We start from the raw sequence: 26,432 nt of genomic DNA on the forward strand, positions 1-26,432 counted from the left end.
GTATGTCCTCCAGCCAGGATCCAATTCCCATTCAAAATGTTTGGCACACTCTAAGCCGGGGGTCTTCAAACGTGGCCCTTTTATGACTTGTGGACCCCAATTGGTCCCAACTGGTCTCACCATGACTGAGGTGACCATCCGGGTTCTCCAGCTCAGCATCCTGAGATGCGCTAAACTAGGATGAGTGACAAGCCAGGATTATTCCAAGAAGAACAGAAAGATGGGTGCTACTCACCGCCTCCTCGGCTTGTCTCTTGTAAGCTTTAACCTTCAGCTGAAGCTTGTCAACCAGGTCTTGGAGGCGGATCAAGTTCTTACGATCCTCCTCCGTCTACAGGGCCGAGGAACCGGAAAAGAATGCGACAGAGAGATCAGGGTTTACTTGGCTGCAGCAAAAAGTCGGCTTGTACCACTGAGTTTAAATAAGATCACCTCCTGGCTTGCATCAGGAGCTCTTAATTATGTGGAGGCATTTGTGAAATTGAAAAACAAAAATGGTGTTGTTTAGGAAATCCTTCTCTAAACCATGGTTACATTGTAGCTTAGATGTGGAAATATTGGCACGTTCCAAATCTAGAGCAGCGTTTCTCAAACTGGGCCACTTTAAGAAGGGTGGACTACAACTCCCAGAATTCCTCAGCCAGCATTGCTGGCTGGGGAATTCAGGGAGTTAAAGTCCACCCATCTTAAAGTAGCCAAGGTTGAGAAACACTAATCTAGGGTTTGTTTGTTTGCCACATGGAATTTGCTTTGGACGTACAAAATGGCATCTTTTATAAGATTCCGGGAAAAAGTAGGGTTCAATCTATCCACCACCACCTGCAAATTCCTCACCCAACCTGTTTTAGAGGCGTGGGCCAAATCCTGTTGAAGCCACCGCAATCAATCCACCCGTCCATATTGAACGCTTGGCTCCAAAACCCAGGTTGTCTCCTGTCAGGTCAACCTGTGTCTCCTCACCTGGTAGGTGAGCTCCTTGATGCGTCTCTCGCACTTGCGCATGCCCTTGACGTTCTCCACGTTGCGTTTCTGCTCCCCTTCCAGCTCGTTCTCCAACTCCCGCACTCGGGCCTCCAGTTTCTGAAGCTGCTTCTTGCCGCCCTTGAGGGCCAGCTGCTCCGCCTCGTCCAGACGCATCTGGAGGTCCTTGATGGTCTGCTCCATGTTCTTCTTCATCCTCTCCAGGTGGGCGCTGGTGTCCTGCTCCTTCTTCAGCTCCTCCGCCATCATGGCCGCCTGCCCCGTTGAAGAGGACAAGGGAGAAAGACGTCCACCGGAACTTACTCTTTGCATTAAGGGGGAAATTAATCCTAAACTCCCAGGCTAATTATTCATGTCAAGATTACGGGTCCTTTTTTTTGATGCTTCTGGTGGACCAAAGCAGAGGAGAACATGGAGATCTTGTTTTAGACTTTAGATCTCCACGGCCTGTGGCCATAATTGAGCCCAGAATTATGATCGTTCCTCATTATGGTTGTGGATCAATTTTTCAGCTCCTCTGCCATCATGGCCAGCTTCCCCGTTCAAGAGGACAATGGAAAAACAGGTCCACCTGGCAAAAGGAGATGACTTTGGTTTGGGGAGACCTCCCGTGTGTTTACTCCTTCCAAGAATTGATCCTAGACTCCGTATTCTCGTGATGATTATGGTTGGGGTCCTCTTTTGACCCGGGATGAGAGTGTCCACCGATGGGTTGGTGGACCCAAGCAAAGGAGATCCTGTTGATGTGTCTCAATTCATGGATCTTATTAAAAACAGGAGGAGGAGGAGCTATTTTGGCCTCACAGGGTTGTTATGGAGATCCTGCCCCATAGAGACCCCATGGTCAGCCTTATTTTCTTTCACGTATAATATTCACCCTCATCCTTCCTCACAGGGTCTTCTGAACCAGCTTTGTGGGTGTGAGGAAAAGAGGTGCGCTGGAAGGTATGTGGGAAAGAGGGAGAGCACTACCCATACACCTTTCCTCCGGTGTAGAATTGAATTCCATCTTATTAGCTCTTGTCTTTTCACCAAAAAGCAAAGATTTTATCTCAAGTTCGTCGGTAACTCGTAAACTATTCTTGGCCATCCAAGAAAGGGCTGTCTTGTGGGTTGATCTCAAAACAGGACCTACCATCCTTTCTGAATTAACGATAGCTGTCAAAAATAGCAGGGTGTTTATTTAGTAATAATATACCCCTGTGCACAATGAAGGCATCTGTTCCAAATTAACTACTGGGGTTTCTATTATCCGATACCAAATAGAGGCTGTGAGCACTGAAGTGACCAGAAGATGGCAGTAAAGATAGACAAAGAAGTTTCCCTTTGCTGCCACCTGCTGGTTGCTTGGATAGTCGTGGCCCAGATTGGGTATAAGCAATGTATGAACCAGAAACAATGCTTTCTTACTAGCCACTCGTTGGAATTAGTGCTTTCTTGGAAAAGTAGAAGTGGACGTGCTAAAATTTCACTCACGTCTGTGATGGCTTTCTTAGCTTTCTCTTCAGCATTTCTGCATTCCTGAATGGCATCTTCCACCTCTGTTTGCAGCTGGGAGAGGTCAGATTCCATCTTCTTTTTCTGATTGATGAGGCTGGTATTCTGGAGAGAGGAGAGGAGGGAGGTAAAGAGAAGGAGAGAAGGGAGGAAGGGAGGAGACAAGGAAAAAAGGAAGGAGAGGAGAGAGAGGAGGAAGAAGGAAGGAGAGAGAGAAGAAGAGAAGGAAAGGAGGGAGGCGGGAAAGAGAAGGAAGGAAACAAGGAGGAGAGGAGAGGAGAGGAGGAAGAAGGAAGTAAAGAGAGAAGAAGAGAAAGAAAGGAGGAAGGAAAGAGAAGGAAGGAAACAAGGAAGAAAGGGAGGAGAGAGTAGAGTAGAGTAGAGTAGAGAAGAGAAGAGAAGAGAAGAAGAGAGGAGAGGAGAGGAGAAGAGAAGAGAAGAGAAGAGAGGAGAGGAGAGGAGAGGAGAGGAGAGGAGAGGAGAGGAGAGGAGAGGAGAGGAAGAAGGAAGTAAAGAGAGAAGAAGAGAAAAAGGAGGAAGGAAAGAGAAGGAAGGAAACAAGGAAGAAAGGGAGGAGAGAGTAGAGTAGAGTAGAGAAGAGAAGAGAAGAGAAGAGAAGAGAAGAGAAGAGAAGAGAAGAGAAGAGAAGAGAAGAGAAGAGAAGAAGAGAGGAGGAGAGGAGAAGAGAAGAGAAGAGAGGAGAGGAGAGGAGAGGAGAGGAGAGGAGAGGAGAGGAGAGAAGAGAAGAGAAGAGAAGAGAAGAAGAGAGGAGAGGAGAGGAGAGGAGAGGAGAGGAGAGGAGAGGAGAGGAGAGGAGAGGAGAGGAGAGGAGAGGAGAGGAGAGTAGAAAAGAGAAGAGGAGAGGAGAGGAGAGGAGAGGAAAGGAGAAGAGAAGAGAGGAGAGGAGAGGAGAGGAGAGGAGAGGAGAGGAGAGGAGAGGAGAGAGGAGAGGAGAGGAGAGGAGAGGAGAAGAGAAGAGAAGAGAAGAGAAGAGCAGAGAAGAGAAGAGAAGAGAAGAGAAGAGAAGAGAAGAGAAGAGAAGAGAAGAGAAGAGAAGAGAAGAGAAGAGAAGAGAAGAGACAGTGAATTCTTTAATTTTTCAAAGACGAGACAGTGGAAATAATTTCATGAAAGCAGAACCACAGCATCGTTCTTAGCTGCTGACAATCCATGAGGTTTAAGAACATATTGCTTTCAGATCCCCCTTACCTGGGTGTGAAGGAGCTGGACTCTTTCACTGGTTTCAATGAGTTCCTGTTCCGCCAGTTTCCGGGCCCGCTCTGTCTGCTCCACCACGGACCGCAACTCCTCCAGCTCAGCCTGGAGCAGGTTGTTCCTTCGCTCCACAATGGCAATGTTTTCCTTGAGGTCCTCATTGAGTCGGATTGCGTCATCCAACTGTATCTGAGTGTCCTAGAAGGAGGAGGAGGACAGGTGGAATGGAGGTGTGAGTAAAGGGAAGCTGAAATGGAACCCTGGTGGAGATGGAAGGAAGGAAGGAAGGAAGGAAGGAAGGAAGGAAGGAAGGAAGGAAGGAAGGAAGGAAGGAAGGAAGGAAGGGTAGATGGATGGGTGGATGGATGGATGGGTAGATGGATGGGTGGATGAAGGATGAAAGGAAGGAAGGGTAGATGGGTGGATGGATGGATGGATGAAGGAAGGAACAGTAGATGGATGGATGGGAAGGAAGGAAGGAAGAAAGGAAGGATGGATGGATGGATGGATGGATGGATAGAGGGAAGGATGGAAGGATAGATGGTTGCATGGATGGGAAGGAAGGGTAGGGTGGATGGATGGATGGATGGATGGATGGATGGATGGATGAAGGAAGGAAGGAACAGTAGATGGCTGGATGGAGGGGAAGGAAGAAAGAAAGGGAAGATGGATGGATGGATGGATGGATGGATAGAGGGAAGGATGGAAGGATAGATGGTTGCATGGATGGGAAGGAAGGGTAGATGGATGGATGGAAGGAAAGAGGGAAGGATGGTAGAAAGGATGGATGGATGGATGGATGGATGGATGGATGGATGGGAAGGAAGGAAGAAGGAAGAGTAGATGGTTGGATGAATGGATGGGTGTAAGGATGGATGGATGGATGAAGGAATGGAAAGAACAGTAGATGGTTGAATGGATGGGAAGGAAGGAAGAAAGGAGGAAGGGAGGAAGGAAGGAAGGAAGGAAGGGTAGATGGTTGGATTAATGGACGGGTGTAAGGATGGATAGATGGATGGATAGATGAAGGAATGGAAAGAACAGTAGATGGTTGAATGGATGGGAAGGAAGGAAGGAAGGAAGGAAGGAAGGGTAGATGGTTGGATTAATGGACGGGTGTAAGGATGGATAGATGGATGGATAGATGAAGGAATGGAAAGAACAGTAGATGGTTGAATGGATGGGAAGGAAGGAAGGAAGGAAGGAAGGAAGGAAGGGTAGATGGATGGGTGGATGGATGGATGGGTAGATGGATGGGTGGATGAAGGATGAAAGGAAGGAAGGAAGAAAGGAAGGATGGATGGATGGATGGATGGATGGATGGATGGATGGATGGATAGAGGGAAGGATGGAAGGATAGATGGTTGCATGGATGGGAAGGAAGGGTAGGGTGGATGGATGGATGGATGGATGGATGGATGAAGGAAGGAAGGAACAGTAGATGGCTGGATGGAGGGGAAGGAAGAAAGAAAGGGAAGATGGATGGATGGATGGATGGATGGATAGAGGGAAGGATGGAAGGATAGATGGTTGCATGGATGGGAAGGAAGGGTAGATGGATGGATGGAAGGAAAGAGGGAAGGATGGTAGAAAGGATGGATGGATGGATGGATGGATGGATGGATGGATGGATGGATGGGAAGGAAGGAAGAAGGAAGAGTAGATGGTTGGATGAATGGATGGGTGTAAGGATGGATGGATGGATGAAGGAATGGAAAGAACAGTAGATGGTTGAATGGATGGGAAGGAAGGAAGAAAGGAGGAAGGGAGGAAGGAAGGAAGGAAGGAAGGGTAGATGGTTGGATTAATGGACGGGTGTAAGGATGGATAGATGGATGGATAGATGAAGGAATGGAAAGAACAGTAGATGGTTGAATGGATGGGAAGGAAGGAAGGAAGGAAGGAGAATGGAAGGAAGGAAGGAAGGAAGGAAGGAAGGAAGGAAGGAAGGAAGGAAGGAAGGAAGGAAGGAAGGTCCTTCAGACCAACTTGCAGGCTGTACCTTCAGGTAGCCTTGCAAAGTTTTCACTTGCTTCTGAGCTTCAGCTGCTATGCGGTTGGCATGGCTGAGCTGGATCTCCATCTCATTGAGATCGCCCTCCATCTTCTTCTTGACCCTCAGGGCCTCGTTGCGGCTCCGAGTCTCGGCATCCAGGGAAGCCTGAAGCGAGTCCACCGTCCTCAGGTGATTCCGCTTGGCCTGCTCCATCTCCTCGTCCTTCTCAGCCAACTTGCGCTCAATTTCGGCCTTGAATTGGTTGAATTCCAGCTGGGCTCGGAGGATCTTGCCTTCTTCATGTTCCAGAGAAGCCTAGAGGTTTGGGGTAAGGTTGGATGGAGAGAGAGAACGAGAGACTCCTTAGTTCATGGGTAACCAATGTGGAGCCCATGGTACCAACTGGATCTCAGACACCAATTTGGTGCCTCCAGAAAGCTCCACATATCTTCTGGATCATCATGGCCGCCATTTTGAGAGAAGACAATTCTTTCACAACGGCCATTTTGTCTGCACCGACCAAGTTCTCAAGGTTTCCAATGGCCCAAAATATTGCTACCCCTATTTCCAATGAAGAAACTAAAATTCAGGTATTCCTCAACTTACAAAAGTTTGTTTAGTGACTGTTCAAAGTTACAACGGCACTGGAAAAAGTGACTTATGACCATTTTTCACATTTATGACCGTTGCAGCATCCCTGTGGCCACATGATCCCCTTTTACGACCTTCTGAGAAGCAAAGTCAATGGAGGAGCCAGATTCACTTAACAACCATGTTACCCACTTAACAACTGCAGGGATTCATTGAACAACTGTGGCATGAAAGGTTGTAAAATGGGACAAAACTCACTTAACAAATGTCTCCCTTAGCAACAGAAACGGGCTCAATTTTGGCCGTAAGTCAAGGACTGCCTATAAGCTATGAATGGATCTCAGGTGTGGATATCTGTGTTGTGGCGAGTTTTTTTTAACAACCATAAACACAATTGTTTAATGCCTGCTAAGCTTCTAGTCCTTGACTAAGTGACAAAAGAAGAAAACATGGACGTCCAAGGAATTCCCCTCAAGAATGATGAAAGAAAATATTTACTTCGTGCAAATATGTAAATGGAGACTCAATCATCCAGGCCAAAAGTATCTAAGAAAGATTAAATCATGGCAACTGGATCAAAGTTTGCTCATACGTGCAAATACCTACATCATCTTTTGAGGAATTTACGAGAGCTACAAATTTACCTCAGGAATATTATCTGCAACTGTGACCTTCAAAAAAATTTCTGTCAGTTGGAAGGAACCATGATGTGCATTTGCGTCCAAGACTTCATAGGCCTTGAGTTATGACCATAATGGAGCTTGCCTACCATGCTTCTAAACATAATGGTCATAAATTGAATCACACACACGATCAAGCCAATTTCATGACCTTTTTTTTGTGGTGCTTGTTAAGCAAACGTTGCGCTCGTTAAGCAAGCCGACGGTTTGCTATCAGCACGGATTTGGGGGAAAAACAGTATGAATTTCTGGTTTTAGCAAAACTGTTGTAAAATGCAACCACGTGATTGCGGGACGCTGCAAATGTCTTGAAGTGCCGAGGGGGGCAACCGTTGTAACTTCAAATCCAGGACCACAGAGAGGTCAGTTGTAACCCCAAATGGACACTAAGTGACCAGGGATAAGTTGAGAGCCACCTATATTTACAAAAAAATAATAATAATAATTCAAAAGCTTATTCAAATTTGTGCAAATGAGCCATTTTCCCCCCCAAAAAGAGAGAATACTTTGCTCTTAAGAAGCTGGAATTTCCCCAAGGTCAAAAAAGTCAAGATGGCGGTGAAGACCCCATGGTCCGATTCTTTTTTTATTTGTATCTGTAACGTTGGGCTTTAGTGGCAGGGATGTGGCTGCCATCTGGACTTTCTGGACCTCTTTTGTTCTCCCATTAGTTGAAGGTTGATAGGTCATACAGAATAACAGAGTGTGGAAGGGATCCTGGAGGTCTTCTAGTCCAACCCCCTTCATGTTTTTGAAGAAGAGGAGAAATGAAGCTTAGAAAGCTCAAAAACTGAGTTTGGCCGCCATTTTGACTTCTTTACCTATGCACTGAAGGTCCTCCTGAAGCCCAGGAGGATTTCAAAACAAAATGGTGGAGAACTTGAGTTGAGGGCTCTGGTTTTTCACAGCCAAGGGGACTTCTCACCTCAGCTTCCTCGAGAGCGGCCTGCAGCTCCATCTTCTCAGCCTCCAGACTTTTCCGGGTTTTCTCAAGTTCATGGATGGTCTTGCCTGTGCTCCCCAGCTGCTCAGTGAGATCCGAAATCTCCTCTGTACGAAAAGAGAAGAAAACGTTAGTTCTCCAGAGGAAGCAGGACCTAGAAATAAGGAGGCTCCGACTGTTAAGGAGACGGGCCCACCTTGCAAGTTCTTGTTCTCCCTCTTGAAGGTCTCCAGATGTTCCAGAGATTCCTCGTAGGCGTTCTTCAGCTTGAAGAGCTCCGTGCTGAGGGACCTGGCCTCTTTCTGAGATGACTCCAGCTCTGTTTGGGACTCCTCAAACTTTTGCTTCCACTCCGACAAGATCTGGGGTGGGAGGAGGAGGAGGAGGAGGAGGAGGATGGAAGAGGAGAAGGAGGAGGAGGAGGAAGAGGAGAAGGAGAAGAAGATGGAAGAGAAGAGGAGGACAAGAGGAGGAGAAGAAAGAGGAGGTGAGGAAGAGAAAGAGGAGGAGGGGATGGAGACGGAGAAGAAGAAGTTGGTGAAGTTGCTTTTCCAGGAGGCAACTGGACGTCCTTGTTTTTCTTTGAAGAGGTTTCGCTTCTCATCCCAGAAGCTTCTTCAGCTTTGACTGGATGGTGGGGAATGAGAGGATTTATACTCCTTTGCAGTCATCTGGTCGTTTGCCTTCTTTTAGAGGATTGTTGAGGCCACTTGGAGGTTTACCTGAATGCTCAGGGTCACCTGAGCGGTGCAAACGGGTGTGGAGCCTTCTTGGAACTGCTGAAAGGACTGTGTGTGGTAGACTGGAGACAGATGGTGTCGTATTCCCTCCCCCTTTGTTGAAAGAGGGCTGTTCAATTTTGACATAGAGGTGGCACCCAGGTGGCCTCAACGACTCTCTGAAAGATTGCAAATGACCAGCTGTCTGCAAGGAGTATAAATCCTTCCATTCTGCACCATCCAGTCAGAACTAAAGAAGCTTCTTGGATGAGAGGTAAAAATGTCTTCAAAGATGTCTTCAAAATAAGAAAGTCCAGTTGCCTCACAAAAAAGCATATTTGGAACATGTTGCCTTAACATACTTTGTCGAAGTTCCTTTGCTTCTTGTCCAGGGCAGCTGCGGCCGCGTTCGAGCGTTCCACGTCCACCATGAGATCTTCAATCTCGTTCTGCAGGCGGTGTTTGGTCTTCTCCAGCGACGAGCACTTGGCGTTCACCGCCTCCACCGCTTCCTCGGCATCCTGAAGCCGCTGAGCCAGCTTCTTCCTGATAGGTGAGAAGATGTCCCAATGAGTCAGCCCCTCCCCAAAGCCATGAAGAGGCCATCTGGGATGGGACACCAAGGCTGAAGCGGGAGGTAGGACCACCATTTTTTTTCCGTTGACGGGTCAACTCAAAGCTAATCGTGAGTCCTCCAGCTTCTGAGGGAAAGTGAAAGTGAAAGTGAGGAAGATGGAGTCAGAGGAAGTCAGGATGGGGTGGAAGGAAGTCATGCTGAGGGACAAAATGTGTTGAAGAGGGATGAGAAGGAAAATGGGCATGATGGATCTTATCTGGGACATGGATGATGATGATGGAGCTACTCACTTTGCCTCTTCTAGTTCCTCCGTTCTCTGAATGGCGTCGGTTTCATACTTGGTTCTCCACTGGGCCACCTCAGAGTTGGCCTTGGAGAGTGAACGCTGAAGCTCAGCTTTGGCCTCCGTTTCCTCTTCGTACTGTTCCCTCAGAAGGTCACAGTCATGGCGGGCCGACTGGAGCACGTGGGCCAAAGCATTCTTGGCCTAGAGGGGGAGAAGAAGAGAGATATAATTTCAGTGTCTCATTCTTGGCCTAGCTAGCTCCATCTCTCTCAATTTCTCTCTTGTGACCCTCAGCCTCCATGTGTCCCATGCCTTCACTTCTTCCTCAAGTTGCCTCTTCAGATCTTCTAGCTGTTGGGTGTAGGTCAACTTCCCTCGGGTCAACTGGTTGACCAAAGCTTCCTTCTCATCCAACTGACGGGACAATTCACCTGGATTAAAAAAAAACAGGCAAGGGAGAATGAGTTCTCCCTAAGTTCTCCCTAAGTTCTCGCCAGAAGACTCACTTAGTGGTAGACCTCAGGGTATGACCATAATGGGGCCTGCCTATCATGGCAGAAAGTCATAACGGTCGTAAAACAGGTAGGTCACTTCTCTGACTTGACTTTATGATTGTTTGTTGCTGTGAAACACTATGGTCATTGAGTGAATCCATAGTCATTAAGCAGATACCAAAATCATTCAATGAACCAGTGATTTGGGATGTTGCTGTGAAACACTATGGTCATTGAGTGAATCCATGGTCATTAAGCAGATACCAAAATCATTCAATGAACCAGTGATTTGGGATGTTGCTGTGAAACACTATGGTCACTGAGTGAATCCATGGTCATTAAGCAGATACCAAAATCATTCAATGAACCAGTGATTTGGGATGTTGCTGTGAAACACTATGGTCACTGAGTGAATCCATGGTCATTAAGCAGAAACCAAAATCATTCAATGAACCAGTGATTTGGGATGTTGATTTTTGACAAAATTGTCATAAAACATGTTCACATAATCATGGGACAGTGCAAACAGATGTAAATGCAACATGGTTGTTGAGTATCCATGTGGTCATGTGACCACATGGGGGGGCTGACCGTTGGAACTTCAAATCCAAGTCATAGGTAACCCCAAGGTAGGTACGTCAGAGCTTTGAATAGTTGCTGAACAACTGGTAGTAAGTTGAGAACCATCTGTATTCAGATAAATTGTTCAGCGGGTTTAGTATCTCCAAGAAAAATTGGGATGAGTTGATGAACAAAGTAGACAATATTGGAAAAAAGAAGACCAAGAGAATAATCAAAGTTCTTAAGGATAAATGTGTGGCTTACCATTCTCGGTCTGGAGCTTGGCTCGCTGTGTGGTGAGGTCATGGACCATACGCTGAGACTCTTCGGACTTGGCCCGGTGCTCATTCATTTGGTCTTCAAACGTCCTACACATCTTCTCCAGGTTGGCCTAGATTTCCAGAAGGAGAAGAAATGGTGAAAAAAAAATAGAGAAATAGATTTAAATAAGGATGGATGGATGGATGGAAGGAAGGGTTGGGTGAGTGAATGGGTAGAAGGAAGAAAGGGAGGAAGTATGGATGGAATGAATGGATGGATGGACAGGAGGATGGAAAGATGGATAGATGAAACGATGGAAGGAAGGGTGGATGAATGGTTGGTTGGTTGGTTGGTTGGATGGATGGATGGATGGAATGAAGGAAGGAAGGAAGGAAGGAAGGAAGGAAGGAAGGAAGGAAGGAAGGATGGATTGAATGGATGGAGGGATGGATGGATAGATTGAATGGATGGATGGATGGATGAATGGAATGAATGATGGATGGATGGATGGATGGATGGAATGAAGGAAGGAAGGAAGGAAGGAAGAAAGGATGGATGGATTGAATGGATGGAGGGATGGATGGATAGATTGAATGGATGGATGGATCGATGGATGGATGGATGGAATGATGGATGGATGGATTGAATGAATGAAGGATGGATGGATGGATGGATGGATGGATGGATGGAGAAACAAGTCATTTTGTTTTGACATTTATTGAACAACAACTCCTCTCATCCTGGCAAACATGGTAGTGCTGGCTGAGGATGATGGAAGTTATAAGAAGAAGAAAAAGAAAACAGAAGGAAGGACGAGTAAAATTCAAATCTTTAGGAACCAAAACACTGAGAAGCAGATTCCGTTCAGATGTAGGAACAATTCATGTTCTCCTTATCTCTTGGGTCCTTCCCTCCGTCCAAATTAATTGTTACCGTATCTCCAGATTCATCTCCAAAGCCCAACCTTGTCCACACATCTGGATTCCCTCCACCCAGCCTCCAATGGAGCCCCACCACCTCTTCATTCATGGAGGACCTTGGCTTTTATGAGCTGCTCCATGTTGGAGGCCACGTCGTCCACTTCCAGTTTCAGCTCGCTCTTCTCTTTCTCCAGCTTCTGCTTCACCCGCTGCAGGTTGTCGATCTGCTCGCCCAGCTCGGCCACGGAATCCGCGTGCTTCTTGCGCAAGGTGGCCGCCGTGGCCTCGTGCTGCAGCGTGGACTCTTCCAGGTCACGTCGCATCTTCTGGAACTCAGCCTCCCGTTTCTTGTTCATCTCGATCTGCACCGTGGTGGCCCCTCCGGCCTCCTCCAGACGTTCGCTGATCTCCTCCAGTTCTCGCGAAAGTTCAGAACGCTGTTTTTCCACCTTGGCCCGGGCCGCGCGCTCCGCCTCCAATTCTTCCTCCAGTTCCTCGATCCGTGCCTGCCGTGTAGAAAAGGGGACTTTATCTGACTTAATCTGAATTACGGTAGTTTAGATTCAATCTGAAATCTCCAGATGGCCAAACCAAGAGTCAAGACCACGAACACTGCTCCACGAAGGAGAAGTGGATGGTTTCCATAACAACAACGTTACAATGTGAACAGCCGGTGGGTGGGGGAAAGAGAATCTATTGTTTAATTAAGTACGCTTTTGCATGGGAAAACCAGAGCTGGTTTTGCCTTCTACTGTGCCAATGTCAATTTTCAGTAAAGGTATTATACGCTTGGTAAAACTACGTCCCAGGAGTTTCTGTTTCTGGAAATGCCAACTGGACAGTTGACAGATAGAACCCAATTTGATTAGAGGTTCTCAACTACTTCAGCCAATGAGAACATTATGATTTTTGGATTATGGCTATGGATTAGTGCAGGGGTAGGCAACCTTGACTCTTTTATGACTCGTGGACTTCAACTCCCAGAATTCCTGAGCTGGGAGTTGAAGTCCACGAGTCATAAAAGAGCCAAGGTTGCCTATTCCTGGATTAGTGGAAACAAAGAGTGGTACCAGTGAGATCCTTGGTACTTGTGGACACCATGTTGGACATTCCAGACCTTATCCAAAAATGCTGTTTTCTAGTTTTGATCTAGATTTGGGTGGGTTGTTTTTTTTTAAGAGAAACCACATCAGTGTAGACTTGGACTTTGTACCTGTAACTCTTTGAGTTTCTTCTGTAACTGGATAGCCAAGGATTGCTCATCTTCAATTCTAGCATTCAAGGCGCTCAACTCAAAATCTTTCCTGAGAATTGGGAAGGAGAACCAGGTTGGATCCAGCGGTAAAGAGATGGAGAGCAGCTTCCATCTCCATAACTATGTATCAAAACAGACACCTACTTTTTCAGCTTTTCATCAAGTTGTTGCTTGTCATTCTCCAAATCCATGATGCTTTCTTGGGTCAGCTTCAAGTCTCCTTCCAGCTTCCTCTTGGCCCGTTCAAGGTCCATACGGATCTTCTTCTCCTGTTCCAAGGAGCCTTCCAGCTGTCAGGCCAAGAAAAACCAAATTAGCTAGGTCAAATCTACAGGAACAGGAGGGTTGGACTAGAAGACCTTTGAGGTCCCTTCCAGCCCCATGGTTCCATGTTCTTTGTTCTAGCACCTTCTTTCCAGGAAATTTTCTCTGGGGAAATACGGACCACACACCATTTTGGGCACCTCAAAGTCGGTATACTTACGTCATCCACCTGTTGTTCCAGTTTGACCTTGGCTTTGGTCAATGTGTTGACCTTGTCTTCTTCAGCTTGAAGGTCATCCAAAGCTTGCTGGTGGGCCTCTTGGAGAGCCTTCTTCTCTTTGGTGAGCTTGATGATGATCTCATCCAGACCAGCCATTTCTTCTGTGAGGTTCTTCACCTGTGGTCATAGCATAACGTACCATATCAGCTGCCTGGAGCTATCAAAATTCATCCTTGGTGGATACCTGAAGACCTGGCGACTTAGTTATTATCCAAGTCACATCTAACAGTGGAGGTTTCACGTTGGTTGCTTGTTTCTCTCACAATCTGAAGCTCTTAAGGGAAGAATGAGGCCTTGGTATGTTGCTGCTTAAAGCCAAGGCATTCAAGTTGGTAAGTTGTCTAAGTGGCAGATCACAAGACACCTCTTTTGTCATCAGCTGGAATAAATAATACCGCATCAGGGAACTAATGGCCAAATGTGATGTAAGGTAGGTATTTGTGTGTGTGTGTGTGTGTGTGTGTGTGTGAGAGAGAGAGAGAGAGAGAGAGAGAGCGTGCACACTTGCAGATATTCCTGATTGTGGGATCTTTGGTGCTCACTAAGCTTGGTTGTTTTCCCACAGGCATTTAATGACCCAACTAGGTAATATTACCCTAACCCTAATTTGGTCACGAAATGTCTGGAGGAAAACAACCAAGCTCAGAGACCAGCAAGGACCCCATATTCCTCCTCCTCCTCCTCCTCTCCTCCTTCTTCCTCCTCCTTCTCCTCCTCCTTCCCCCCAAGGAAAGTGCATCTCCCGCAAGATCAATGTTTCCATGAATGATGACCCCCAACCAATATTTCTGATATCTCCTTGGCTACCTGATCGATTTTGGATTCCATGCCAGGTGAAATCCATCCATACCTTGTTCTCTGTGGCATGTTTCTCCTTCTCCACCTTAGCCAAAGTCAACTCCAGGTCATCAATGTCCTTCTTGAGTTCAGAACACTCGTCTTCCAGCTTCCGCTTCTTGGCGGTCAGTTCCGCGTTCATCTCCTCTTCGTCTTCAAGCCGTTCGGTCACCTCTTTCACTTTGGCTTCCAGCTGGATCTTGTTCTTGATCAGCTGGTCACAGCGCTCCTCGGCATCTGCAAGATTGTCTTGCTCCTAAAGAGGGGAAGAAAAAGAGGTGAAGACCACACCTGAGTATGGAATTTCTCAACCTCGGCAACTTTAAGACGAGCGGACTTCAACTCCCAGAATTCTACGCTGGCTGGAGAATTCTGGGAGTTGAAGTCCACCCACCTTAAAGTTGCTGAAGTTGAAAAACACCTACTTTCGTGCTTTGATTTTAATATGGAGACAACATTGTTCTTGACTTAACATGACCAACCTAGACATGAGGAGGGACTTCCATGACTTACGGCCTGAACTTGCAATTGTAGGTCATTCTTCTCCTGCAATAAGGACACCATCTTCTCCTCCAGCTCCTTCCGACGGCCTTCCGACTTCTCCAAGGCCTCTTTCAACTTGGCCAACTCGTCCTTCAGGGCCACCAACTCTTTCTCTGTCTCTGCGCTCTTCAACAGTGGCTTGATCTTGAAGTACAACTTCATCCAGGGCCAGTTCTTCACCACCATGAAAGCCCGGATGTTGTACTGGATCACCAGCAGAGATTCCCTGCGAAATAAGTAGAGGATTGGAGCTCAGGCCACTCTCGGTTTCATAGACTTTCCCACACGCTGATGATGTTACTGGTATGGTAATGAGACGTCTGCAAGAAAACAACCAAGCTTGGAGAATACCAAGAATTCAATAATTCTAGCTAAGCTACAGATATTCTCAAGTCTGAGGATCTCTAAGGTGCTTTTTCACAAGGCAACTGGACTTCCTTGTTTTTCTTTGAAGACATTTCACCTCATCCAAGAAGCTTCTTCAGCTCTGACTGGACAGTGGAGAACAGAAGGAATGGTCCTCCTTGCAGACCGCTGGTCATTTACATTCTTTTGGGGAGCCGTTGAGGCCACTTGGAGGTTTATCTGTGCCCTCCAGGTACAGCAACATAGGAGAACAAACCCATCAGGACAAGATTCAGCAGTCCGTCTGCCTTTTGAAGACAGCAAAGTCCACATTTTGGACCGAAAGGACCGCTGGTTTGAAAGAAGGGTCAAAGAGGCCATCAATGTCCAAACTGAACAGCCCTCTCTCAACAGAGGGGGAGGGACACAACATCCTCTATCTCCAGTCTACCACACGGTCCATTCAGCAGTTCCAAGAAGGGTTCACACCCATTTGCACCACTCAGGTGACCCTGAGGACACAAGATAAACCTCCAAGTGGCCTCCACAATCCTCTAAAAGAATGCAAATGACCAGATGACTGCAAAGGAGTATAAATCCTTCCACTCCCCCACCATCCAGTCAGAACCTGAAGAAGCTTCTGGGATGGGAAGTGAAAGTTCTTCAAAGAAAAACAAGAAAGTCCAGCTGCCTCCTGAAAAAGCATCTTTGGGACAACCATGACCTGGATGAGCGAGACCCTCCATAGACATCAAGTCTGAGAACTTCTTTGTTCCACAAACGCGATAGGTGTCTAATCTAGGTGGACGAGAAGTTACTTCACGCCGTCAAATCTGGTTGCCCCTCTTTCTTACTTCTAAGCCCGGAAACGACTTCAAAACAAGGAGTATCTCCTTCATTCTTGTAGTCTCCTCAATAATTGGGAAGGGGACAGAAGTTGGTGGCGGGAGCCCTCCCATCACCCCATACGTTCTCCAAACCGTGATGAGGCCACGACGATCAGAAATTCAACCCGCAGCAGCAGAAGAGGGTCTAGGTTTGACCCAAGATGGGTGAGGGGGACCTCGGAAAGGTCACAGGAGGCCTTTGAAGGAAGATACTGCCAAAAAGGGCCTCCTCCAGATGAAAGAGCAAAGCCGGGAGGAGCCACCAATGGACCTACTTCCGTTCCATGATCTTGTTGAATTCGATCCTGGCCAACACACCACGGGATTGGGCTTGGATACGAGTGATGATCAGAGAGAGGCGTTCGTCTCTCATTTCCTCCAGCAGACCCAGGAGACCAGCCTTGAAGAACACCTGGATGGAAGCAGATGAGAACATAGAACATCAAACATTGAATAATAGGGTTGGTGGGGACTTTAGAGATTGTCTAGGCCAGGGCTAGGCAACCTTGGCTCTTTTATGACTCGTGGACTTCAACTCCCAGAATTCCTGCTGGCTCAGGGATTCTGGGAGTTGAAGTCCACGAGTCATAAAAGAGCCAAGGTTGCCTACCCCCAGGGCTTTTTTTGTCATAGAATGCTCAGAATGGAGTTCCGGCACCTTTTTGGGATGGAACCTTGTAGGGTAGGCAAGGCGGGTTGTATGACATGTGTGAGTTCCGGCACCTTTTTCTTTTACAAAAAAAGCACTGCCTACCCCTATACCATTTCAGACAAATGGCTGTCCAGTCTCTTCTTAAAAACCTCCGGTGATGGAGCATCCGCAACTTCTGAAAGAAGCCGTTCCACGGATTAAAATTGTTCTCACTGTGAGGAAATTTCTCCGTAGTTTTACCTCGTTTCTCTCCTTGATTAGTTTCCATCCGTTGCTTCTTGACCTGCCTTCTGGTGCTTTGGAGAACAGGTTGACCCCCACCCCACCCCTTTTCTTTGTGGCAGCCCCTCAAATATTGAAAGACTGCTATTGCGTCACCGGTAGTCCTCTGCTTTGTTAGACACACCCAATTCCTGCAGTTGTTCTTCATATGTTTTAGCCTCCAGCCCACAAATCATCTTTGTTGCTCTTCTCTGCACTCTTTTTTTTAGAGTCTCAGCAAGATATTCTTAAGATTCCTCTTAAAATGGCCGCTGTGCTCAATGGGAGCTCAGCGAATAAAGCCCATCGTCCTTTTCCAGGCCCTGGAGTGAGGACAATTAACCAGTGGGACGGCTTGCCTCCAGAAATTGTGGGCGCTCCATCACTGGAGGTTTTTTAAGAAGAGACTGGACGTTGCGCTTGGATACTATGTGGAATGCAGTTTTTGGCTTCGATTATGTAAGTGCCGATATGAGGCGACTCGAATAGAAGATCCTTTGAGGTAAACGATGCCTCGAAGTTCTGTTGAAGAGTTTCATTTGTTGGAACCAGGACATTTTCGTAATCTGATGCTACCCGTAAGGCTTACCAATTCAATAGAAAGCGGTCCTTGAACTTCACCTGACCTTGTGGCTATCCCTCTCTTCATGCAGCCTAGGATTGCATTGGCGACCTGCCTCGGCAGCTTCCCGACAAGCAAACATGATCCGGGCAGGGTGGGGGGGCAGCCGGATTCACTTAACGACCACGCGATCCCCTTAACAACTGCAGCGATTCACTTAATACTTGAGGCAAAATTCACTTAATAACAGAAGGCTTGAGGGTCAGTTGTGGTCTTAAGTTGATCCTACCAATTCTTCTCTTTTATGTGGGCTTAACCTGGGCAGTCACTTGTCTGAGATGGTGTAGGTTCTCCTGCTGGACAGGGGGGTGGACTAGAAGACCTCCAAGGTCCCTTCCAGATTCTATTCTATTCTATTCTATTCTATTCTATTCTATTCTGTTCTGTTCTGTTCTGTTCTCTTCTCTTCTCTTCTCTTCTCTTCTCTTCTCTTCTCTTCTCTTCTCTTCTCTTCTCTTCTCTTCTATTCTATTCTATTCCATTCCATTCCTTATTTTATTATTCTATTCTATTCTATTCTGTTCTGTTCTGTTCTGTTCTGTTCTGTTCTGTTTTCTCTCACATTGGTGTGTCCAAATTTGTACTGGCTGTGGTCAATGTTCTGTTCTATTCTATTCTATTCTATTCTATTCTATTCTATTCTATTCTGTTCTGTTCTGTTCTGTTCTGTTCTGTTCTGTTCTGTTCTGTTCTGCTCTATTCTTATTCTATTCCATTCCTTACTCTATTCTATTCTATTCTATTCTATTCTATTCCATTCCATTCCATTCCTTATTTTATTATTCTATTCTGTTCTGTTCTGTTCTATTTTCTCTCACCTTGGTGTGTCCAGATTTGTACTGGCTGTGGTCAATGTTCTATTCTATTCTATTCTATTCTATTCTATTCTATTCTATTCTATTCTATTCTATTCTATTCTATTCTATTCTATTCTATTCTATTCTATTCTATTCTATTCTATTCTATTCTATTCCTTATTTTATTACTCTATTCTATTCTATTCTATTCCATTCCATTCCATTCTATTCCATTCTATTCCTTATTTTATTGTTCTATTCTATTCTGTTCTGTTCTGTTCTGTTCTGTTTTCTCTCACCTTGGTGTGTCCAAATTTGTACTGGCTGTGGTCAATGTTCTGTTCTATTCTATTCTATTCTATTCTTCTGTTCTGTTCTGTTCTGTTCTGTTCTGCTCTATTCTTATTCTATTCCATTCCTTACTCTATTCTATTCTATTCCATTCCATTCCATTCCATTCCATTCCATTCCATTCCATTCCATTCCATTCCATTCCATTCCATTCCTTATTTTATTATTCTATTCTATTCTGTTCTGTTCTATTTTCTCTCACCTTGGTGTTCCAGATTTGTACTGGCTGTGGTCAATGTTCTATTCTATTCTATTCTATTCTATTCTATTCTATTCTATTCTATTCTATTCTATTCTATTCTATTCTATTCTATTCTATTCTATTCTATTCTATTCTATTCTATTCTATTCTATTCTATTCTATTCCTTATTTTATTACTCTACTCTATTCTATTCTATTCTGTTCTGTTCTGTTCTGTTTTCTCTCACCTTGGTGTGTCCAAATTTGTACTGGCTGTGGTCAATGTCCAGAGAGGTCAAAAGCTTCTCTGCCCCTTTCCGGCTGTCGATGAACTGACCCTCCGGAATGGCCGCAGGGTTTAGGATGCGGTACCTCAAAAGGAAAAGAAGGAAAGGCTGTCAGTTCCTCTTCTCATCCAGTGTCAAATGCAGGTAGTCCTCGACTTACAACCTTCACTTAGGGATCATTCAACATTACAACAGCCCTGACGAAAGGGACTCACAACCATTTCTCACACTTACGAGCGTTGCAGCATCCGCCTGGTCACATGATCCAAATTCAGATGCTTGACAACTGACTCACATTTATGACTGTCACAGTGTCCTGGGATTACGTGATCCTCTTTTGCGACCTTCTGACAAGCAGAGTCAATGGGGAAGAAGCCAGATCCACTTAATCACTGTGTTGCTAATTTAACCACTGCAGTGATTCATTTAACCACTGTGACAAGAAAGGTCGTAAAATGGGGCAAAATTCACTTAACAAATGTCTTAGTGACAAAAATTGGGGGGCTCGATTGTGGTCATAAGTTGAGGATTGCCAATACCAGGGGTAGGCAACCTGGGCTCTTTTATGACTCATGGACTTCAACTCCCAGAATTCCTGAGCCAGCCTGAAGGAAGCTTTGGCCCCTTCATGACTTGTGGACTTCAACTCCCAGAATTCCTCAGCCGGCCTGGCTCAGCTTGGAAACCTCTCCCTTTCCCCTCAGCATGGCTGGCTCAGGAATTCTGGGAGTTGAAGTCCACGAGTCATAAAAGAGCTAAGGTAGCCATTTCCATAACAACAAACTATCTAATCGGTAAAACCCAAAATCAAAGTTTCAGTTTTCCTCCCCCCTCGAGCCCAAAGTCCAGTTGTGGTTTCCAAGTAGAAACAAAAGTCATTGTGGTTTTTTTCTCTTTATTTTTTTGAGAGGGGGGGGTGTCTGACTTTTCCAAGGGTCTTGAAAGCCCCTCCCCAAACTCGTGAAGTTCAGGCCTACCTTTGCCGGAAATCCCCGTAGACGATCCGGTTAGGGAATCCTTTCCGGCAGATCCGGATCCCTTCCAGCACTCCGTTACAACGCAGCTGGTGCATGACCAAGCGATTGTCTATCATCCCTGGGGAAGAGGGAGAAAAAGCCGGCATGTACAAAAGTTAAGAAGCTAGTCCTCGTTGAGGAAGTATCGGAAGATGGTGAGGTGAGCTTTCTGTCAATGCTGCTAACCTCGGATGTTTTTGCATTGACAACAGATGGAAATGTAGCCATCTTTTTCCCTGTAGATGAAGCTGGGAGGGGGGGGAATATGAATGAGAGTCTAGCTAGACATAACAACACAAAACTTAGGGTGAGAATCAAGGTTACTGAGCCCAGAGCTGATAAAGAATTGGCAGGCTGGAGAGCTGGAGAGGAAGTCCGCGCTTCAAGCTGATTGGGGAATGTGATTTATGACTGTTAATTGGAGGAGGGAATTGTGCTTGGATACTATGTGGAATTCAGTTTTTGGCTTCGATTATGTAAGTGCCAATATTAGGCGACTCGAATAAAAGATCCTTTAAGGTAAACGATGCCTCGAAGTTCTGTTGAAGAGTTTCATCTGTCGGAACCAGGACATTTTCCTAATCTGATGCTACCCGTAAGGCTTACCAATTCAATAGAAAGCGGTCCTTGAACTTCACGTGACCTTGAGGCTATCCCTCTCTTCATGCAGCCTAGGATTGCATTGGCTCTTTCGGCAGCTGCAGCACACGGCTGGCTCCTATTTAAGGGATCGGCCCTTAGCTCTGAAACAGGTTTTCTTTTTTTAGGATCCTCGACTGCAATGCCTCACGACTGTACTTACAGTATCTTAGATTTATGTATTGTTGGCCGCCCAGCGTTACCAAATTAAAATGGGCGGCCGTGAGAGGAGGACGTAACCAATAAATCGGGTGGCCCTCGAGGGTGGGATGTGTGTGTGGGGTGTGTGTCTCACCTGGGGTCTTGGTCTCGTTGGGGATGATGCAACGGACAAAGTGGGGGTGGGTGCAACGGAGGTTGGTCATCAGTTTGTTGAGGTTCTCCTGGTGAAGAAGAAGAAGTTGGGAGTTTTCAGTTTGGAGGGAAAAGAGGATTAATGGGTTGGGGGAGAAAACGGAGGAAGGGCAGAGGAAGGGTGGAGGAGAAAAGGGAAGGAATATGAAAATAGGTGGTGTAGAGCAAAGCCCCCCCCCAAGCTTTTGGGCATCAGGGACCCAGTTCTGTGGAGACAGGTTTTTCCACGGACCGGATGGGGTCTGGTTTCGTGTGCTGCCTGCATCCTGTGGATGGGGCTTTGCTTGCTTGTGCGGACCAGTTGCTGGCATGGACTGGAGGGGGGGCGGGTTGGGGACCCCTGGTATAGAGGTTGGTGGGGAGAAATTCAATTAGGCAAGCAAGAAGGGAGATAAACAGATGGGGTGGATGGATAAGGGAAGGGAAGAGAAGGAGAAGAGGGGAGGGGAGGAGAGGAGAAGGAGGGAGGGAGGAAGAGAGGAGGGTAGAGGAGGGGGAAGAGAGGGAGGAAGGAAGGAAAAAAGAAGAAGAGGGGAGGAAAGGACAGGGAGGGAGGGAGGGAGGAAGGAAGGAGAAGAGGGGAGGGGAAGGGGAGGAGAACGAGGGAGGAAGGAAGGAGAGGACGGGAGAGGAGGGCGGAAGGGAGGAAGGAAGGAAGGAAGGAGAAGAGGGGAGGGGAAGGGGAGGAGAGGAGAACGAGGGAGGAAGGAAGAAGAGGAGGGGAGAGGGCGGAAGGGAGGAAGGAAAGAAAGAAAGAAAGAAAGAAGAGGGAGGGGAGGAAAGGAGAGGGAGAGAGGAAGGAAGGAAGGAGAAGAGGGGAGGGAGGAAGGAAGGAAGGGAGAGAGGAAGGAAGGAAAGAAGGAAGGAAGGAAGGAGAAGAGGGGAGGAAGGAAGGAAGGAAGGAGAAGAGGGGAGGGAGGGAGGAAGGAAGGAAAGAAGGAAAGGAAGGAAGGCGGGCGCCGCAAAGAATCCTTGTGTGAATCTTTTCAATAATCCCCACTGAAGTCAAACTCCGCAGGAACCAGCATGGGCCGAGACCCCATTGAAAGGGCCACCTAGATTTTGCCCAGCCCCCCCACCCCCAGAGGGGGGGGACATCCTTCTCCCAGCCCCCTTGTTTCCTCCTGGGCGCAGCTGACAAGAGATCAGACGACGCCTGCCTGGACGGAAGTCCACGGTCCAGAGCAAACAGGGAACAGTAAAAGCGAGATGACCCCCCGCCCTCCGAGAAGGGTCCTTGAAAGACCCTTTCCCCCCCCAACCTTTGGACTCCCCTTACCCTGTGCAAGGCCGACACCGTCTGGAAGGAAGACCCCTTTTTCTTGTGCATCGTCTTCCCCTTGGTGGTCTCCAGCGCTGCGAGGAGAGAAAGGCAGAAGGATCTAGCTGAAGAGCAACTTCGGAGCCCGGTGGATTCCAGCTATTGGCAAGCTGACTCTCGGACTACGACTCCCATCATCTCAAAGCCGGCCCAAAGGTGGGCTGGCTGGAGAAGACGTGGGGTGGAATTCCCCACATCTGGAGGACCCACTGCTAGGGAAGGCGAAGTTATATTTTTACGGATTGGTAAAAGCAAAGCCACCCACTTAATCCAGAAGACAGAGGCAACGGTCTGACATTCGGCCTACGTTAGCTGAACGTGCGGTCCTCAACTTAGGACCCTTCATTTAGTGACTGCTCAAAGTTTCGAGGAGGCTGGGTAACAGGGACTTCTGGACAGTCCTCGCTTTTATGGCCGTCGCATCCTCCCTGCGGTCACGTGATCAGAATTTGGGCCCTGGGCACCCAGCGTGTTCAGCTAATGATAATAATAATAATAATAATAATAATAATAATAATAATAATAATAATAATAATAATAATAATAATAATAATAATAATAATAATAATAAGAAGAAGAAGAAGAAGAAGAAGAAGAAGAAGAAGAAGAAGAAGAAGAAGAAGAAGAAGAAGAAGAAGAAGAAGAAGTAGTTGGAAGGGACCTTGGAGGTCATCTAGTCCAACCCCTTGCTCAGGCAGGAAACCCTATACCATTTCAGGCAAATGGCTGTCTAGTCTCTTCGACGACAACCGAGGCTGAAATGTATGTTGCTAAGTGAGAAGCTTGCTAAGTGAGTCTTGCCTCATTTTACTTTTTTTTTAACCTGGTGCTTTTCCAAACGAATAGAAGGAAAAGATAATTCTATTTGGCAAAGAATATAAATCCTTCCGTTCCCCACCATCCAGTCAGAACCGAAGGAGCTGCTTGGATGGAAAGCGAAAGGAAATCCAGTTGCCTTTTGGGAAAAACACCTCTGGAAGTCACCACTTCCCGTTAACCTCATCAGAGCCCTCCCTGCGAGGTAGGCCACGCTGCTCTCCTAAGGGCAACGAGTGTGCTTTATCCAGAATCTGAACCCATCTCTCTCTTTAATCTAGACCAGGGGTTGGTAACCTGGGCTCTTTTATGACTTGTGGACTTCAACTCCCACAATTCCTCAGCCAGCGTGAGGGAAACTTTGGCCCCTTCATGACTCGTGGACTTCAACTCCCAGAATTCCTGAGTCAGCATGAGGGAAACTTTGGCTCCTTCATGACTCGTGGACTTCAGCTCCCAGAATTCCTGAGCCAGCATGAGGGAAACTTTGGCTCCTTCATGACTCGTGGACTTCAGCTCCCAGAATTCCTGAGCCAGCATGAGGGAAACTTTGGCTCCTTCATGACTCGTGGATTTCAACTCCCAGAATTCCTCAGCTAGCATGAGGGAAACTTTGGCCCCTTCATGACTCATGGACTTCAACTCCCAGAATTCCTGAGCCAGCCATGGCTCAGCTTGGAAACCTCTCCCGTTCCCCTCAGCGTGGCTGGCTCAGGAATTCTGGGAGTTGAAGTCCACGAGTCATAAAAGAGCCAAGGTTGCCTATCCCCTGGTCAGGACCCATCCCACGTTCCATAGAGTCACACTGGCTACCACACTCCCTACTCTGAGGGCGGATGATGATGATGGTGATAATAATAATAATAAATAATAATAATAATAATAATAATAATAATAATAATAATAATAATAATAATAATAATAATAATAATAATAATAATAATAAAGTTGGAAGGGACCTTAGAGGTCATCTAGTCCAACCTCCTGCTCAGGCAAGAAACCCTATACCGTTTCAGACAAATGGCTGTCTAGTCTCTTCTTAAAAACTTCCAGTGTTGGAGCATTCACAAGTTCTGGAGGCAGGTTGTTCCACTGGTTAATTGTTCTCACTGTCAGGAAGTTTCTCCTTAGTTCTAGGTTGCTTCTCTCCTTGATTAGTTTCCATCCATTGCTTCTTGTCCTGCTTTCAGGTGCTTTGGAGAATAGCTTGACTCCCTCTTCTTTGGGGCAGCCCCTGAGATACTGGAAGATTGCTATCATGTCACCCCCTCATCCTTCTCTTCATTAAACCAGACATTCCCAATTCCAGCAAACGTTCTTTATATGTTTTAGCCTCCAGTCCCCTAAACACATTTGTTGCTCTTCTCTGTACTCTTTCTAGAGTCTCAACATCTTTTTTATATCATGGTGACCAAAACTGGACGCCGTATTCCAAGTGTGGCCTTACCGAGGCCTTATAAAGTGGTATTAACACTTCACGTGATCTTGAGTTGTGGTAATTCGGCTTGGCCTTCATCTCCTAAACCAGGAAGTGGTTTGAAGGCATCAGGAACTCCTCTCTGTTTCTCCCTATGCCCATATTTGTTTTTGTTTAGAATAATAATAACTTTATTGTCACCACCTCCCATGCACACTGCATAAACAAGACAAAAATAATTACAATAATTATGCTTATACCTGTACACACACACACACACACACACACACACACACACACACCGATCAAGGAGAGATTCAACCTAGAAATAAGGAGAAATTTCCTGACAGTGAGAACAATCAACCAGTGGAACAGGCTGCCTTCTGAAGTTGTGGGAGCTTCATCACTGGGAGCTTTCAAGAAAAGACTGCCATCTGTCAGAAATAGTGTAGGATCTCCTGTTTGGGGGTGGGGTTGGACTAGATGACCTACAAGATCCCTTCCAACTCTGTTATCCTGATTCTGATATGGCCCAGAGAAACAACAGAGTTTGTTTAGATGTATACATATACTGTACATGGCGAGAAAAACGAATCGTGCGACGTCACCAGACGGATGGCATAGGGAACAAAGCTGTTGCAGAATATCACAGTCCTGCTATAAATACTTTGAGACCTCCTCGTAGAGGGCAGCAACAGAAACAGACTGTGAAGTGGCGGTGAGTGGGGTCTCTAACAATGCTCCGAGCTCTAAGTACGTAGCGCTTATCAGCCGTATCCTGAATAAGGGGAAGTGAACTTCCTATAAACTTTTCAGCTGTCCTCACCACTCTTTGCACGGACCTTCCATCTGAGGCTCTGCTACCCCCCAAACCAAACCGTGATGCAGTTGGCTACAACGCTCTCAATCGCACCTCTGTAAAAAATGGCGAGGACAGAAGGAGAAAGGTGCTCTCCTCACCCGATGCAGCAAATGCCAACGCTGGCTTGCACCCTTCACTAAGGCCAACGTACAAAGAGAACAAGTCAGATTGTTAGTGATCTGCATGCACACACACACACACACACACACACACACATACACACACCCCTCCCCAGATACTTAACACCGTTGACCACCTCCAGAGCCTCAGCCTTGATCCAAAGCGGAGTCTGACTATTTCTAAAAATCTCAAAGGGTTATTTCTTACGTGCATCGGCTCCAGCGTAGTTGGCAAACAGGTTGGCCAGGAGCTTCAGAGCTGACTTCTGGTAGAGGCCCACCACCGTTTCGTTGAGAGGGTCCTTGTTCTTCTGGAGCCAGCCAATGATATTGTAGTCCACGGTGCCGGCGTAGTGCATCAAGGCAAAGTGTGCCTCGGGTTTCCCTTTGATGGCCCGTGCTTTGCAAAAATTGGCCGACTTGCCCAGGTGGTTATCGTACAGCTTGGCCTTGAAGGTCATGTCGGTGGCCTTGGGGAACATGCACTCCTCTTCAAGGATGGACATGATGCCCATGGGCTGGAGAAGAAGAAGACCAAGGTATTATGACGGAGAAGGTCTGTCCTTCAATATCTCACCAAGGGTTAACGTGAGCAGCGCTAACAG

General features: G+C 46.7%; 1 protein-coding gene across 1 annotated transcript in view; it reads right to left on the bottom strand.

The window, feature by feature from the left end:
* Positions 1 to 26,432, bottom strand: part of LOC308676188 (myosin-7) — a 49,948-nt gene that overhangs the window by 1,167 nt on the left and 22,349 nt on the right. Inside the window, exons 16-38 of the mRNA XM_081341952.1 lie at positions 26,036 to 26,345; positions 22,572 to 22,648; positions 21,234 to 21,321; positions 20,261 to 20,378; positions 19,245 to 19,368; positions 16,408 to 16,544; positions 14,871 to 15,126; positions 14,371 to 14,613; positions 13,461 to 13,637; positions 13,121 to 13,266; positions 12,935 to 13,025; positions 11,838 to 12,227; positions 10,805 to 10,931; positions 9,798 to 9,916; positions 9,490 to 9,686; positions 8,985 to 9,168; positions 8,100 to 8,265; positions 7,886 to 8,010; positions 5,696 to 6,004; positions 3,688 to 3,891; positions 2,458 to 2,583; positions 961 to 1,236; positions 236 to 331 (exon numbers count right to left, since the gene is read on the bottom strand). Of these exons, the coding sequence (XP_081198078.1) occupies positions 236 to 331; positions 961 to 1,236; positions 2,458 to 2,583; positions 3,688 to 3,891; positions 5,696 to 6,004; positions 7,886 to 8,010; positions 8,100 to 8,265; positions 8,985 to 9,168; positions 9,490 to 9,686; positions 9,798 to 9,916; positions 10,805 to 10,931; positions 11,838 to 12,227; positions 12,935 to 13,025; positions 13,121 to 13,266; positions 13,461 to 13,637; positions 14,371 to 14,613; positions 14,871 to 15,126; positions 16,408 to 16,544; positions 19,245 to 19,368; positions 20,261 to 20,378; positions 21,234 to 21,321; positions 22,572 to 22,648; positions 26,036 to 26,345 (4,086 nt within the window). The remainder of the gene's footprint in view (positions 1 to 235; positions 332 to 960; positions 1,237 to 2,457; positions 2,584 to 3,687; positions 3,892 to 5,695; positions 6,005 to 7,885; positions 8,011 to 8,099; positions 8,266 to 8,984; positions 9,169 to 9,489; positions 9,687 to 9,797; positions 9,917 to 10,804; positions 10,932 to 11,837; positions 12,228 to 12,934; positions 13,026 to 13,120; positions 13,267 to 13,460; positions 13,638 to 14,370; positions 14,614 to 14,870; positions 15,127 to 16,407; positions 16,545 to 19,244; positions 19,369 to 20,260; positions 20,379 to 21,233; positions 21,322 to 22,571; positions 22,649 to 26,035; positions 26,346 to 26,432) is intronic.

This window comes from Vipera berus, assembly GCF_964194415.1.
Source record: "Vipera berus genome assembly, chromosome: W".
NCBI lineage: Eukaryota > Metazoa > Chordata > Lepidosauria > Squamata > Viperidae > Vipera > Vipera berus.